Source organism: Dreissena polymorpha, chromosome 4 (genome assembly GCF_020536995.1).
Source record: "Dreissena polymorpha isolate Duluth1 chromosome 4, UMN_Dpol_1.0, whole genome shotgun sequence".
NCBI lineage: Eukaryota > Metazoa > Mollusca > Bivalvia > Myida > Dreissenidae > Dreissena > Dreissena polymorpha.
In genome coordinates this window covers 91,144,951-91,162,837 of record NC_068358.1, presented here as the reverse complement: position 1 = coordinate 91,162,837, position 17,887 = coordinate 91,144,951, and the positions used below count along the sequence as shown (strand labels likewise).

The following is a 17,887-nucleotide window of genomic DNA, read 5'->3' as shown; positions in this document are numbered from 1 at the left end:
GATAGTTTTCTGACATATGTGTTGGTCCTGATTTATGAATAGGACATATAATACTTTTCCCATGCTATTCAAGAATATACCTTTAACTGCAACTATTTAAAGCTCATCGTGGACGAACTAAGTCAGGCTGTTTTAAACGCATTTCTCCAATTAGATGCGTTTAAAGACCAGTTTAAAATACTAAGCAACCGTAGACTTTTACCTTCCCTTATTTCACCCATCCACCTTTGAGAACTACTTACGGACATTGCCACAAAGCTCCCAAACGACCCTCAACTACCAGCCGATCCTAAATGACTTATGGTATCATTATCAATCTTTTCTGACGACTGCCATTATGCCACCCACCGCTATAATTATTACAATCGACATATAGCTCTACTTGAAATAGGCAGCTCTTTTGAAGTGTATGATATATTTAAGTGTGACATGCCCTACTTACCTATCAATGAAAGTTCCAATGCCAATAAGGTACACTACAACATGTCCGACATATACAAAAAAGAAACTAACGGCTTGTTAATTGATAAATGCGTTCTCGCTATTGCCTTTTGACCTATTACGAGCCCCGGACATGTAAATTTAAAACGCAACGTACATGTGGCATCAAATCGCCGTTCTATCAAATCGACCTATCAAAATTTTGTGAAGTTGCCATAATGGTGAACAATAAAAAATATGTAACCGACTACTGCAAGATCATTATTCATTCTAAAACCATCCTATTGTATTATTGTGTCGTCCTTAGGATTTATTGTGTTGTGGTTACGAGCAACGCAACAGTTTGTAGAGACAGAACTTATTTTTGTATTTGATTAATCATCTTCATCGTTACATACAAACTCGCGTTAGCACAATTGTTTGTTAAAAAGTTCATCTACGATTAAAATAAGAAATTCGTAGTCTTTATCTTGCCCATCATTTAAATAAAACGCCTACATCATGAGGTCTACTTCAGTGAAGTGCTTGTCGGTGGGTGTTCTGCGAGTTGATCATCTATGTCCATTTTCCTTTAAGATACCAACCTTTGTGCAATATAACTGGTGTCTGGCATAGCTCTATCATTTTTCCTTCTGGCTGTAAATTATAATCATTATAAAATGTTCAATAATGTAGCACATAACACGGATTTGCATAAAATAATAAAAAAAATACTAAATTAGACCCTCTAGCAATCCTTCTAGATTTTGGAAGATTTGACCCGTGAAAGCCGTGTCTTCCATTTACCTAAAACAGGAGGTATCAATGTGGATTTATGTAAGTGTTAAGTACTATACAAGGTCATATGAGTTGCACAGTATAAAAGTATAAATGCGTGTCATGTAACCGCGAATAGTTGTGTGTAATCGCGTCTGCTGATACAGACCATCCCAAGCGACTGATAGACCATGACGACAAAATAACAAGGAACTAACAATATACATATTTGTATAAGTCGTTAATGAACTCCCTTACATCGGAAGTTGCAAAAATAAAATGGCAAATCGTAATCCTGAACATAGTTTCTCGACACCTAAAGAAGTTATTTCAGGACTCCCTAACTTCGGTTGGCGTGTTAAACTTGACTACGAGTGCAAAGAAAACTGCAAACCATTTCAGACCCCACGACTTAGTCAAATTCCGTCCCTGGTTGGACTTGGTTTAAGGTAACAGTTTAAAGGGATCTTTTCACGGTTTGGTAAATTGACAAAATTGAAAAAAGTTGTTTCATATTCGCAAATTTTCGTTTTAGTTATGATATTTGTGAGGAAACCGTATTACTGAACATTTACCACAGTCCAATATAGCCATTATATGTATCTTTTGACAATTTGAAAACCTAAAAATTAGAAAGCGTTGCAACGCGAAACGATTGAATAATTTGGAGAGTTCCAGACATTCCCAAAAGTATTTTAAGTCAACAGGACATCCGGTCCGGTAGTCTTAGATAACTTGCAGGACCGGACTGGGATTCATAGGACCGAAACATCAATGTACAAACATATATATCGTACTTATGTATTTGCGAAGTTAAGTGTTATGTCGTTCAGCAACAACTCAGATGCTCCATTAATACTAAGTGTTGGTTGTTTTTCTAAGTCGATAAGTTGTATGGTTACATATTTGTTCTCTTAATTCCAGGGGTGTCAATTGACCCAAATTTGAAAACCGGAAAATTAAGCTAGGAGTCTGGGACCGCAGGACCCCAACTGGGATTAAGGGCCGAGTCCCTATAGGGGACACCCCCTTGACCTAGCTAATTGTACTTTTTTGTAGTATTTCTAGTTGCAATTTCTGGTGACTACAATGCGAAATATTATAAACCATACCATCCGTATCACCGCATGTGTATCGTCATTCTATAAAAATGTTATAAAGAACGTCAAAAATAAATTAGAATTTACGAATCATACTGTATCCGAATACGACAGTCCGAAAACATGTACATCCATGTTTTGCACATATAATAAAATGTGCATTATACATATCGTTTGAATGTAGAAAATGTATATGAGTAACCAGTAACCTAGCAAATATGTAATCAATATATAATTAGGTTAACATATTGCTTTACGATATGCTGCTGCAGTGCTTAACATTGCTATAAATCGATCACTTAAAATTTCAAGATGGCGGACATTAGCAGCACTTCGCAGAAAGATTTTTTGGAAAGTAGCGAAGAGGTTTCGTCAGTTACCGTTCACTCTTTGCCAGCCGCTAACCAATTAGAAATCGATAAATAAAAGACCGGACGAAATTGCTACCAAGTGCAAATTTCCGGAATGCCCAGGAATATTCGTTCTCAAATGATCGCACACTGGAACGAATTCTATAAAATAAATCAATTTTTCTTATTGAATTATTTCCTGGACATTCGGACCGGCAACATGGCATTTTCAATTGGACCTGTCTTTAAAATGTCGGTCAGGTCCGACACTTTTGAGAATGTCTGGAGTTCTGTTGTTGTCGAAACTACGAAGATTGCTTATATAAGGTATAAAATACTTAAACTGTGTATACCCGGCGGAATAGCCGAGAGGGCTAATGCGTTTTTACTTCAGACTAACTCCAGGACTCCGGGGGTCACTGGTTCAAGCCCTGGTAGCGGCTACTTTTTTTCCTTTTTTTAATTTTATTGTTGATTTTTTACTGGAGCTTTTAAGATCCAATGTTTACATTTATCAATATAAAGCATTTAATGATAAACTTCAAAATATGCCAAAATCTGTGAAAAGGCCCCTTTAAGCGATCTTTTTGTTATTTGCCTGAAATATTTATTCCACTTTTTGGAATGTTTGACTGTCACAACTGAAAAGATTAAAGTGGCATTTCAACCTAGTTCTTCTTGAATGCTCTGAGCTTTAATCACTGGGGGCTGACGAGGTATAAGCGTAGTTCGTTTCGCTACGACGTCGGGTATATGTTTTACTACGAAAACATTGTGTAAATGCACATGACATCAAAGAACGGAATAGTGGAAAATTGTGTTTAAAACAGGTAAGATTATGCTTTTGTAATAACAAAACTTTGAATTTAAGCACAATAACATTTAACAGACCTGTTACATCAAATTATGATTCAACATGTGTCTGGTTTATGCGGTTAAACATTAAATATACCGCTGATTTATCAAACCGAAGTCAAGTTTCACTTTAAAAAATGCAATTAAGGTTTACAACTGTGTTTTATTGACACAATTTTACAATTTCCATATTGATGTATGCATCGTTAAGCCACTGGTGTGTTAATAAATGTTAAGGGTGACCCTGTAATCATAATTAAAGGCTTAATAGTAGTATTATGCATGATCATGTCTCTGACAGTATACGTATATGCCTCGCTACGACAACGCTTTAGCGTGTATAGGTTTCTCACAGAAAACGTATTGGTTATCTCTCAAAGGCGAAAGAAAGAAAAGTTTTTTTTTAAACACACAGTCATGGAGTAGCTGGATGTTTCCTTTGAGGAAGAGGTAGTATATAACAACGACAAAAAATATCTGAGGCGCACAGTTGACATGGTAATGCACATTATTATCATATAATTAAATTCACGACTAGGCCAAAGGAAACGATCAAAATTGAAAATCCATAAATGAGACGACAGTTGAGAGTCGATAACCTAATGTCGTCGGTCTCAATAAAAATTACGCATCTTCACCTTGTGACAATGCCTTATACGTTCTTTAGGATAGAGACCGACGATAGGTTTTTAGCATACGGTATTCTTTTTCAAATAACATTCTATCCTCGTTATGTCCAACTCGCTTATCTCGAAACACTGCTTATGTCAAAGTAAATCCCATGTCCCAACTTCGATCCTTCTTTATCTCATACGGATTTTGATTTTTACATTGTATATATCAAATCGATTTTCTTGAAAAATCTGTTATCGCCAATAAATTTTGAGATGAATTTCATGTTAGTATACATGATTTTACCTGAAAAATCAACACCTGTAACAGCCGTAAGGTGTGGAAAGTAGGACCCCAATGGCACAAATCCGCAATTGCTTAATCAATATATTGTTGTAAAGGTGTTGCAGTGGGTTTCTGTCACAGGTTATTGTTTACTGCGTACATGACGGCCAGCAAATTTACCTCGTGTTACAATGCGGTAAAGGCCCAGTCTCACTATGATGCTGGCGGAGCCCCGGTGCGTGATCAGGCATCTACCGGGATGAACCGGGGCCCTATCGAGATGAACCGGTGCTCCACCGTGATGAACTGTGGACCACCGGGGACAACCGGAGCTCCACCGGGAAAGTATTTAAATGTGTAATACCTCCGGGATGAACCGGGAGTTAATAAAATTCTAAGAATCATCCTGGTTCTCGCCTGTCGACCTGCGTTAGCAAACCGGTATGGACCGGGGCTCTACCGGCAATAGTGAGACTTGGGCTTTCGGTTTTCCTTTTTCTGTTTTCGTCTGCGGGTTTCGTCGAATGTTTATCTCCAACTCCATATATCTCCAACTATTTTGTTTATGTCCTTACAACTTCGAGATAATGAGAATAATCTATAAATAATAATAAATAATCTGACAATTGACATACTTTGTTGGTGTGTTTATTCGTGATATCTTTCGTACAGGACTTTCTGTCACTGTAGATTTTGTCGGAATTATCAATTTTCCAGAAACCGAATTGAATGTTATATTTTCAGCATACATTTTTTATGTCGCCACCCATAATATTGAACGTGCGATTTCTGTATTGTACACCTGGTGCAGTGTCACAAAGCATCTCCCACATAAAGGAAACCTTTTCGTTTGGATGTTCATTCGCACAATGAAGCACAGCATCTTTTCCACTGGGAAATGGCTGTCTGCATTAACTGCAAACTGCATGTGATATGTCCTGAAAATGATACAGAAACTTCGTTGAGTAACCTATACATTATATTTGTACTTCGTAGCACAACCAATACATACTCTGTGCGAAACCTATACATAAAGCGACTTGTAATTTCCTTCGAAACTAACCATTTGAATAATTAAAATACATGTTCGTAACCTGTTTTGTACTTAAAAATGTGTGATGTACTCTGAATCAAAGTAACGTGTAGTTTTATTTAATTTAAATTTACGTAATTTTCTATATTAACAGAAAAACCACCCTGTTCATTGCCTCAAAGAAACATATTTTGATTTTAGCTCAAAATAAATGAGAAGGTTGCATCTACTCACATTTGTTATTAGTTTGTTATTGAAAATAAGTACCTACCATTACTAGATATTCGGTTCTCTAATCCAAAAATACCAGAAAATATGAAACTCGCCTGATAAAGTAGTGTATTCACACCATGTTTTCGTAGTAAAACATATACCCGACGTCGTAGCGAAACGGACTACGCTTATACTTCGTCAGCCCCCAGTGTTAATGGGTACATACGTACAGCTCACCGTTCATCCTAATTAAACCAAATTCAATGTAAAATTAATAAGTCTCAAGTTTGTCTATGAAATCAAATTCAATCAACCTAAAACAGCGTAAAAAACACAATACCTGTTACCATCGATATCAATTTGCATGTTGTTTGTGGTCAAAACAAAAAGTTGATTAAAAGACCGTTATCAAACCGAAAGCCAAAGTTTTAAATTGACAATTTGATCTATCTAACGGAGGTTCCGTAGAAAGTCAGTGTGATTAGAAACCAGATCTATCTCATGAGGGAATCTGGAGATAATCAATTATCAAAAAGGTATTTTCGAATTCAGAATATTTGGCTTTTTCCATTGCAAAAACTTGCACATTTTTATGAACAGTTGACTTGTTTGAAACTTTTGATTAATATCATCATCGTTCGAGGACACCACATCACTTAAGTTGTTTTAATATGCGCATAAATGATATATATATATATATATATATATATATATATATATATATATATATATATATATATATATATATACAGGGATCATCCTAGCCTAAAATTTTAGGAGAAAGTGACTTCTCCTTCCAATGGTATTGGGGAGATGTGAGCGGACCTTTGATCACACACGTAAAGGTACTTTAATATTAATGTTTCACAATTAATAACCATACATATATCTGAAATAAAATATGCTGAAACACTAACTAAAACTAAACATTTTATTTTAAACTGCCATGATGTTAAAGAGATATTGCTCTCTTAAGAACTGTAAAACGTGTTTTATTTGGCCAAAATACACATTTCATTCATATGTAATTACTACTTAAGCCAAGAGCCTGAGGATGTATGATAAAGGGAATATAGGGCAGAGCCCTAGCATATTGTTCTTTGTTTAGTCTTTCTAGGTACAATCTGGTTAGTACATTGCAAAATATTGTCAACCAGACCATCTGTAACATTGCATGTTTGTTCGTCATTCTATAAAAATGTTATAAAGAACGTAATAAATAATTAAAATGGACGAACCATTTGTATCTGAAAACGACTGTCCGAAAACATATCGATATAAGTCTTCTGCACATGCATATTGTTTGACGGCAGAAAATTAAAACCAGTAACCTGTAACTTAGCATATACGCAATCAATATATTATTTGGTTGACATATTGCTTTAAAATACAATATTGCAGTGCTTTACTTTGCTAATAGATACCCGGTAGTTTAAAATAGCAAGATTACGGACATTAGCAACATCCATAGATTGTACAGTTTTCGGACAGTACCGAAGAGGTTTCATCAGTTACTGCTCATGTCAGTACCAATCAGAAATCAAAAATTAAAAGACCGGACAATGTCTTATGGCGATATAATAAACGCATAACAATAACAATACAAATACTATATATTCTTAATGCTATATTTTATCCTCTTTGCGCACAATAAGTCACTGTTTAGCATTTGGTTATTCCCACGTGCTTGATTGCGTTTTTGGATTAAACTTTTAATTTGTAAGTCTGTTTGTGATATTTGTTAAGCTCAGTACTTAAATATATTAAGACTGATATTTAGCAGCGAGATTCAGACTGTTTTAAGTTGTACAAATCGTCAAGCATAACAATAAATGACCATCATGTGAACAATGGCTGTATTGGTTCCCGGCAGCCTTGACAAATAACAAGAGTGGATTGAAAAACTGTAAACGAGTTAGGGAGCCTGGCATTCTATACATAGATGGTTACGTCAATTACACTATTGTCGTTAAGACCGGCGTGTACACAATGCCTCCACTGGAATAAACCAAGGCGACTTGCATCAGCAGTCAGTGATGCGTAGCAAATCCTCTCGCTATCAGTAGATCAGATAACCGATAATTGCACACAGCAAACAATGGCAGTATTAGTTACGGCATAGCGCACACGTGCGGCAGATTATCAAAAAAGAAAATATTAGAAAATGTCGGCGATTTTGTTTTCGCTTTGATGTAATGAGAAAGCGATATCAAGCATCGTAAGGCGACAAAGTCGCCTACCTCACCCTCTAGGATAATGCCTGATATATATATATATGTATATATATATATATATATATATATATATATATATATATATATATGATTTGTTTGTGTAAATTTATGCGAGACAATAGTTAATGTTGCTAATATTACTAGGTGATTAAAGTACCGCCCAGATTCCGGGCAGAAGACTTGACATAAAATATGCTGTAACCAGTTGCAACTCCCAGTGACCCGGAGGGTATTGCAACGATATATCGACCGTATAAATTATTAATAACATACATAAATGTTTCTATTAGTCCTCTATGTGCTTTGTTAGCATTTCCGATAGTCAATATCGCTTATGGCAATTGAATTTTGAGCTGGCGGTAACAGTTAAAAAAACAAGGCCTTCGTCGAAAGAAGGTTTCTCAACAAGTACGGTATACATTTGTATCATATGGTGCACTCGTACTATGTGTCGTAGCAAGGGGGTCCTTGTATCGATCATCTTGTTAGAGTTAACAACAAGGCTCTAATGATGACATCATATGCATGCGCTTCGAGTATTTTGTTTCACAAACTGTGATACGCTTGAAAATAAAAACATACACAACCAAAATGAGGTAAAACATGTATAATTGCAAAATCTTCAACTAAAATTATTTAAATGTATCCTTTTTCCATACACTTTCTTGGTCCTCTTAATTTAATATCCACCTAAATTGCAAAGTAAGGCAGACAACTGCACTAATGTAAACACAGCACTTTCATTTTTTTATTAAAAATACAACTTTCACTTACTCTTTGTTGTCAGAAAATGTTGCATGAAAAATTTTAGCGTAAGAACTGTGCATGCACATAATTAATTTGTGTCAGGTGATATACCCATGTTCCTGTGGGAATACACTTTCTGTTGTTTTTTTTATTTCAGGAAATCTTTTAATGGTAATATATATGCAGAAATTTCTTTGAATAAATGACGAACATTTGTGTTAATGAAATTCTGGAGCACTTTTATGTGCCCATTTTGCTCAAAAGAAGAATGATCGATAGAACAGAAACTTGTTAATTTGTAAATAGAAGTTATACAAAAAATAATTACCGGTACTGTTAAAAGTTTAAATAAAATATATGTTTTGTTGGCCTTATACCTTTTGCAATCAAGTACTCTCCCTTTTTAGTGTGATGTCTTGATATAAGGTCACTACACAAGTAGTGAATGTTATTTTGGATGTAAATGGAACTATCGGATTTGCATGGTTAAACAAGCTGTTAATTAATAAATTTGAAATGGATTTAAGGGGAATTAAATCAATCTTTGAAGGTTAATCGTTTATTTTTGCATCGTTTTCATAAATTCTGAAATTCTGTTACTTGTTTTCTTAAATGATCGACACGCAGTCACCCGAGGATATCAATAATCCCTACTTTAAAAGAGCACTCAGTATTTTCTTCCACATTAAATAACCATTAATGCCACCTGAAGTAATAAATAATCTACTGATTAGAGATAGCATGACTGCATATCGAATATTCAAGCCACATTGCACATTTTTTATGCTGTCACAGTTGCATCTCAGGAAATTCCCAGGTAGTGAACCTGGGAATTCCCGGGGCGCCTGAAAAAATTCCCGTGGAAAGCACTGATGTTTAATATAAAGTTGTGCGTGGTAAGTAAGATTTTTATTTAGTTTTGGTTACTTCTGTACGCCCCTTTTTAGCTCACCTGATTGCTCAGGTGAGCTTTTGTGACCGGTCTTTGTCTGTCGTATTTCCGTCCGTTAACATTTGCTCTTAAACACTCTACAGGCCACATTTCTTGTCACATCATCATGAAACTTGGTCAAAACTGGGTTGTGCTGGGTCAAAAACTAGGTCACTAGGTCAAAAAAAAGAAAAACCTTGTGAACACTGTAGAAGTCACATTTCATGCCTAATCTTCATGTAATTTCGTCAAAATGTTTGTCTTAATGATATTTTGGTTGAGTTCAAAAGTGGTTCCGATCCGTTGAAAAGCATGGCCACCAGTGGGCGGGGCAGTTTTCCTTATTCGGCTATAGAGAAACCTTGTAAACACTCTAGAAGTCACAATTTTTGCCCAATCATCATGAAAGTTGGTCAAAACATTGGTTCAATTGATGTCTCGGACGAGTTCAAAAATGGTCGAGATCAGTGAAAAAACATGGCCGCCAGTGGGCGGGGCATTTTTCTCTATATGTACATGTATATACATGTACATGTAGTGGCAGTTTTCCCTATTTGGCTATAGAGAAACCTTGTAAACACTCTAGAAGTCACAATTTTTGCCCAATCATCATGAAAGTTGGTCAAAACATTGGTTTTATTGATATCTCGGGCGAGTTTAAAAATGGTCTGGATCGGTGAAAAAACATGGCCGCCAGTGCGCGGGGCATTTTTCTCTATATGTATATAGTGAAAACATGTGAACACAGTAGAAGTCACATTTTTGGCCCAATGTTCATGAAATTTGCTCAGAACATTTGTTTCCTTGATACGAGAGTTAAGTTCAAAAATGGTTCCGGTAAGTTGAATAACATGGATGCTGGGAGGGGGCAGTTTTCTCATTATGCCCCCCCCCCCCCCCTTCCGAAGAAGAGGGGGTATATTGTTTTGCTCATGTTGGTCCGTCCGTCCACCAGATGATTTCCGGATGATAACTCAAGAGCGCTTATGCCAAGGATCATGAAACTTCATAGGTACATTTATCATGACTGGCAGATGACTCCTATTGATTTTCAGGTCACTAGGTCAAAGGTCAAGGTCACGATGACCCGAAATAGTAAATTTTACCATTTTAAAAATGGTTTCCCGATGATAACTCAAGAACACTTATGCCTAGGATCATGAAACTTCATAGATACATTGATCATGACTCGCAGATGACCCCTATTGATTTTCAGGTCACTAGGTCAAAGGTCAAGGTCACAGTGACCCAAAGCAGTAAAATGGTTTTCGGATGATAACTCAAGAAGGCTTATGCTTAGGATCATGAAGCTTCATTGATACATTGATCATGACTCGCAGATAACCCCTATTGATTTTCAGGTCACTAGGTCAAAGGTCAAGGTGACGATCACCCGAAATAGTTAAATGGTTTCCAGATGATTACTCAAGAACGCTTATGCCAAGGATCATGAAACTTCATAGGTACATTTATCATGACTGGCAGATGACTCCTATTGATTTTCAGGTCACTAGGTCAAAGGTCAAGGTCACGATGACCCGAAATAGTAAATTTTACCATTTTAAAAACGGTTTCCCGATGATAACTCAAGAACACTTATGCCTAGGATCATGAAACTTCATAGATACATTGATCATGACTCGCAGAAGACCCCTAATGATTTTCAGGTCACTAGGTCAAAGGTCAAGGTCACAGTGACCCAAAGCAGTAAAATGGTTTTCGGATGATAACTCAAGAACGCTTATGCCTAGGATCATGAAGCTTCATTGATACATTGATCATGACTCGCAAATAACCCCTATTGATTTTCAGGTCACTAGGTCAAAGGTCAAGGTGACGATGACCCGAAATAGTTAAATGGTTTCCAGATGATTACTCAAGAACGCTTAGGCCTAGGATCATGAAACTTCATAGGTACATTGATCATAACTCGTAGATGACCCCTATTGATTTTCAGGTCACTAGGTTAAAGTTCAAGGTCACGATGACCCGAAATAGTTAAATGGTTTCCGGATGATAACTCAAGAACACTTAGGCCTAGGATCATGAAACTTCATAGGTACATTGATCATGACTGGTAGATGACCCCTTTTGATTTTCAGGTCAAAGGTCAAGGTCAGGGTGACCCGAAATAGTAAAATGGTTTCCAGATGATAACTCAAGAACGCTTATGCCTAGGATCATGAAACTTCATAGGTACATTGATCATGACTCGAAGATGAACACTATTGATTTTCAGGTCACTAGGTCAAAGGTCAAGGTCACGGTGACCTGGAATAGTAAAATGGTTACTGGAATATACCTCAAGAACGCTTATGCCTAGGATCATGAAACTTCATAGGTACAATGATCATGACTCACAGATGACCCCTATTGATTTTCAGGTCACTAGGTCAAAGGTCAAGGTCACAGTGCCAAAAAACGTATTCACACAATGGCTGTCAAGGTCAACGGTGACCTGAAATAGTAAAAATGGTTTCTGGATGATGACTCAAGAACGCTTATGCCTAGGTTCATGAAACTTCATAGGTATATTGATCATGACTCGCAGATGACCGCCATTGATTATCAGGTCACTAGGTCAAAGGTCAAGGTCACAGTGCTAAAAAACGTATTCACACAATGGCTGTCAAGGTCACGGTGACTCAGCTTAGAAAAATGGTTTCCGGATGATAACTCAATAATGCTTACGCCTAGTATCATGAAACTTCATAGGTACATTGATCATGACTCGCAGATGAAATAATGATGAAACTTGACCAGGATGTTTGTCTGGACAATATCTAGGTCAAGTTTGACATTTGGTAAAGATTGAATGAACTGACTCCTCTCAGGTGAGCCAACTAGGGCCGTCTTGGCCCTCTTGTAATTGATATTAATTTCAGGTACACTGTCCATACACTGAAATGCTATAAGAATGGAAGACGACCCCATATGGACTTTACTAATCCTGTGCCACACAAACCAATGTATGGTAAGTAACTTGGTTCAGTTTTCCTAACACTGCCTCTCTCAAACACAGTCATATACATTAACAAAACTACATGTACACGTATACTGATAAATGATTTTATTATAAGAAAAAATTATGTCTCTGTTTTTGACACATTTACCACTGTCAATGTTGCACACTCAATCATCCAAATTGTGTAGATCATGAAAAATGATCATTGCCAATATGCCAATAAGATTAAATGAGTCTCTTTGTTACTTCCCAAACTATAAACATTTTAGAAATTGTTCACCATTCCTTTATGATTGTTTTAGTTTCATTGAATAACTGATGCCATGTTATATACACACACAACTAACCTGATGTTAATGTTTGTATTCACTCTGCTTCAGGTTGTCCTATAGGTGGTATCGGGTCAGGTTCTATTGGTCGTGGTTACCGCGGGGAGTTCTGCAGATTTCAGATGGTTCCTGGAATGTATGAGTATCACACGGTGCAGGCTGATGCTGTAAGTATATGCATGGAGTAGAAGCAATACAAATTATTTGTGCATGTTGATAATAATAATTTTGTGTTTGCTAGCTACAAAGTAATGGTGAGTGCTGAAATTGCCAGGGATTGTCTGTCTGTCCAATCCACCTAGCTATGGACTGTCTGTCTGTCCAATCCACCTAGCTATGGACTGTCTGTCTGTCCAATCCACCTAGCCTGCCTGTCCTTAGGCTTCACCTACACTTTTCATCATTCAAACTTGCAGACATTGTTACATACGATATAAGTTGAGTATATTCCATATTAATCAGTGTACAAAAAAAGGTAGAGTTATGAAAACTTTTTAACGAAGAATTTCTGTAACATTTTAGTTTAATATTTGGTATGTAGCATGACATATTTGCAATCAACTAAGTTTCATTAAACTGGGGCCATTACTGTCTACAACATAAGGGTCAAATTATTTATAAACACTTCTATAGCAAAATAACTTACAGTATTTTCCTCTGAAACCACAAGGCGAAGTTTAACATTTGGTGTGTAACATGGTATTCTGATTTTCTAAAAGTTATAAAATACCCCTGAGGTAAAAAAAAACTGTGCACACCTCAGGGTCAGCTTTTAATAGTTGCTACATGCTGTGGTGGGGGGTATTCGTGACCACTACTGTGACAAGTTCTAGTTGTGTGCAGTTGCTAAAAGTCAAGACATTGTTGCGCTATCATTCTGTTAGTTCTAACTTTTATTTAAATAAATTATGATATGTAGGTGCTTGTTTATTTATTTTAACAAATTATTGTAACTTATTAAGAAATATGTTAAATTACAAATACAACTTTGTTTATGTTGAACACATTTTTATTTCCCATAACCAATTGCAGTTTTTAGTAACCATAATCAAGGAAGGCAAGACTGTCTACCAGAAGGTGCTTACCGGTCGTCGGGTTCACAAGAACCTGAAGTTGTGGGAGTGGGGCTTTCCCCTGGGTCAGGCAACCTACCAGGCCCTCTACCCACGGGCCTGGACAGTGTACACAATACCTGAGTTCAACCTGAGGCTCACCTGCAGACAGGTGTCCCCTATCATTGCCCAGGATTACAAGGTGAGCTATTTCTGAATTGTTCAATTATTCTCCGGACACCTTCTCTGGACATTATTCTTTAGTGCGCCTTGGCGCAATTGATAAGGTGTCCACCTAGTGATTGGGAGGTCACGGGTTAGATCACTACTCGGGGAGCATTCTCTTGATCTGCCCCAAAGTAACAAGCACTGGTTATAGGCCCAAGAAACAGACTAGAGAGTTTCTATAAGCCTGTGGCTCGAGATGCAATTAAGCTAAAATAAATAGGTTTAAACCAAACTAATTATTTTCTGCCAAAATCCTACAGTGACCACAAGGTCGGTTAAAGTCATAACTATTACTGACTCTATGTCCCAAATTCTGGCCAATCAACTGCAAATTAATTTTATACCTGAATATGGCTTTAGCTGAAAGTGCCTGTATTGTAGAAATTATGTGTACAGTTTTACTTGCTTTGTTTGAAGGCTGATAGATTATTGGGGAGACTGGTTCAATTGATAGTTGTTCACATATAATACAAATTAAACTGAAATATTTCATCATTGTACAGTCCATATATATTTGCACACTTATAAAATAAAATATGCATCAACAATAAAAATAAGAAAATATATTGTATAAGATGTAATGATTAATTTCAGTGTCTTTTTGTCTAACCTTCCAGGACTCCAGTTTTCCAATGACAGCATTTGTGTGGGATGTTGTAAATGAGGGAAATGATGACGTAGAAGTTGCCATAACATTCTCTTTTAAGGTGAATAGCATTGTGTGCATTGATACATTGAATCTTGAGAATAATTCACCCTGGTGGTGCAAAAAGGTCTATGTCACATTTGAAATAGAAGGTAACTTTTTTGCACTAATGGGGCAATATACAGTTTTACCTTACCATAACAAAAATAATCAACAAATTTAAACTTTTACTCAAATTAACTTTTTATTCTTGTACTTGGCAGTGATAAGTAATTGGTTGGTTGTTTTCTGTGTGTATCAGGCAATATTGATGGCATTTACAAAGATAATGACATTTTTCAACTAAAAGACAAGATATTTGAGAAGCGCTTAGGCAAAGTTGGGCTTAATGCATGTCCACACAGTCTAATCAAGGATAACACTTTCTGCCTTGACTGGGTTTTTGAATAGATATAGACTTCCTAAAAATACAAAATTTGGAAAAAGTTGGACTGCAGGGGCTGCTAATGTGTAAAGATATTTTGTGAGCATGCATTAAGCCCAGTTTTCATGGAGGGCATCAAAATAATAGACTGACAAGGTCTAATGAGTGATAAACTCACTTGACCATTCCTGCCTGTTTGCAGAATGGAGTAGGCTCCAAGAAGGACTACCAGGGTGGCTGTTACACAGAGAGTTTCAAGGGAGATGGCAGCATGTTTGGGGTGATGATTCACCAGAAGTTCCATGACATGACTTGTACCTATGCTGTGTCAGCTGCAGAAAAGGTAACGGCCATCAGTAATAAGCAGGGATCATTTTTTCCCGCAACATCAATCGGTCCGGATATAAATGGGGAAAAGTATCCGAAAATGTATATCCAGAATCATGACAAATTACGTTAAAATATATACCATTGATTTTGCCATTCATGAAGGTGGTATAATACATGTACAACTAAAATTCCCTTAGGCATTTTATTTAAACGGAACGAGTTTGCTCAACTGGTTTTATGATTTGGTATTTCATTGTTGTTTCGTGTGCTGTTTTATCAGACTTTTTTCATCGTTGTCAATATTATTAACCTGTGTAAGTCTATACCGATGTTTTAAATTGTTGTCGACTCGATAAAAGCTTACACACATGCACTGAACCAAACAAATGTCTGTGCTTAGGTTGGCTACTGACAACAACAAACCAAATAATTAAGAAATAATTTGTTGTCAAATAACCCACGGCCGATAGTTTAGATGCGTAGGGATTTAATCAAGAGAGCGAAGCATTTGAAACCACGCATCTAATTTTCCGGTCGTGAGCTATTCAACAACAAAGTATAAAGTACACAAATTATTTCGATTCTAACACGGTTTTACTAAAGATTTATTCAATGTATATTATTATTCTTGTGTACTATTTTATGTGAAGTTCCGCCCATAAAAATAACTTTCGGCTGTTCTGTCGATCAGATCCGCAACTTTCATTCATAATTATATTACCGGATTATTACGCTGGTGGGAAATGTATCGGCATGTTTTGTTTAGTTACAGCGCGTGCATTCAGACGCGTCTTTTCGGATGCATCTTTAATCCGCTGTTCACAAGTTTTTGATTCTTGGTCTGACGTGCAATAAACCGGTCCTGACCGGTTTGGAGACTGCAGCAAATGGTTTACCACACCTAATCGAGATAAGAATGTCATTAGGGTGTGTTAGCATGTACACTGTGTTATCGATTTCATGACATGAGAATTTTAATAGCAAACATTTCGGACCGACTATTTGGGATTTTCAATCAGTCTTTGATGATCCCAATCGGTCTAGGACCGACAAAACTGAAAAAAATATGATCCCTGGTAATAAGTACATTTACAAACGCTGAACGATTTTCTATGAGTTTTTGTCTATTTGTTCATCCAATCTCGACAGATAGTTAAATATTTCTCCTTTTTGTGCCTTTCTGCATACAGCTCACTATTTTATATTTTCAGGAGGGGGTGACGGCTAGCCACTGTTTGAACTTTGACCCTCAGGGCACTGGAGCAGAGGTCTGGTCTGAACTGCAAGGTCACGGGAAACTGTCCTCAAAACAAGGTTAGTGGCAACATAAAGTTTAGCAATATTTACTTTACAACCGAGGGTTTTTCTCCCTATGATTTTGTGGGACCATATTAAGCAAGTTGCTGAAGCAAATGATTGATTTTGTATTATAGATTATTTTTTAAAATGTTGAATTAAGCTCACGTGTTTGTTTGGTTCTCATCAATATTTTCTGCCTGGCCTATACTAATTCTCCAAACTGTTTCAGTTGAAGGATATTTCAGTCATGAAATTTGGAATTGCTTAGAATATAAAGTTCTATGACTTTCAAAAGAATTTTATGTCCCCTAGAAGCTATAGTAACAGGTCAAATTTACTAAAAACTCTATAATTTGTTTTACAGTTACACAGGCTGTCAAGCGGTCATACTTTTTCCTACTATTTCCTACTTTTTCATCATGATCCTACTTTTTCCTATATTTTTACCAAATCTTCCTACTATTCCTACTTTTTCATTTTCAATGGAGAATTATTTTTTTTTAGAGTTTATTTAGTAAACTTGCAGGATGAATGAATCTATGGCATGACTGTATCCCTGTTAAGGTGCATTCATCTAGATGAGACCTGACAACCCATGCTGACTGTCTGCCTTCACCTCTTCAGGAAGCATAAATATTTATTTATAATGTAACTTTTGAAATTATTGACAAAAGTTTTATTTAAAGTAACAATAGTGCCTTGTTTACTTCCTTAGCATTTGTACACTGCAGACTTCACTACCTTACACAGTTCCCAGTGATGCAAGAGCTGAGGGAACCCATTGTTTATTCCAGTTTTATTAACCAGGTTTTCCGAAGGAAAAAACTGGTTATTAGATTGGCGAATGCGGGTGGGCTGGCTGGCTGGCTGGCTGGCTGGCTGGCTGGCTGGCTGGCTGGCTGGCTGGCTGGCTGGCTGGCTGGCTGGCGGGCTGGCGGGCCGGCGGAACAAGCTTGTCCGGGCCATAACTATGTCGTTCATTGTCACATTTTAAAATCATTTGGCACATTTGTTCACCATCATTGGACGGTGTGTCGCGCGAAATAATTACGTCGAT

The 17,887-nt window shown here is 36.8% G+C and overlaps 1 protein-coding gene across 1 annotated transcript in view; it reads left to right on the top strand.

Moving 5' to 3' along the window:
- The first annotated feature begins 1,379 nt into the window (after positions 1-1,379).
- The window catches only part of LOC127879477 (non-lysosomal glucosylceramidase-like), a 41,050-nt gene continuing 24,542 nt past the window's right edge, over positions 1,380-17,887 (top strand). The window contains exons 1-7 of the mRNA XM_052426327.1: positions 1,380-1,646; positions 12,443-12,531; positions 12,903-13,018; positions 13,884-14,105; positions 14,749-14,838; positions 15,404-15,544; positions 16,743-16,845. Of these exons, the coding sequence (XP_052282287.1) occupies positions 1,477-1,646; positions 12,443-12,531; positions 12,903-13,018; positions 13,884-14,105; positions 14,749-14,838; positions 15,404-15,544; positions 16,743-16,845 (931 nt within the window). The 5' untranslated portion in view covers positions 1,380-1,476. The remainder of the gene's footprint in view (positions 1,647-12,442; positions 12,532-12,902; positions 13,019-13,883; positions 14,106-14,748; positions 14,839-15,403; positions 15,545-16,742; positions 16,846-17,887) is intronic.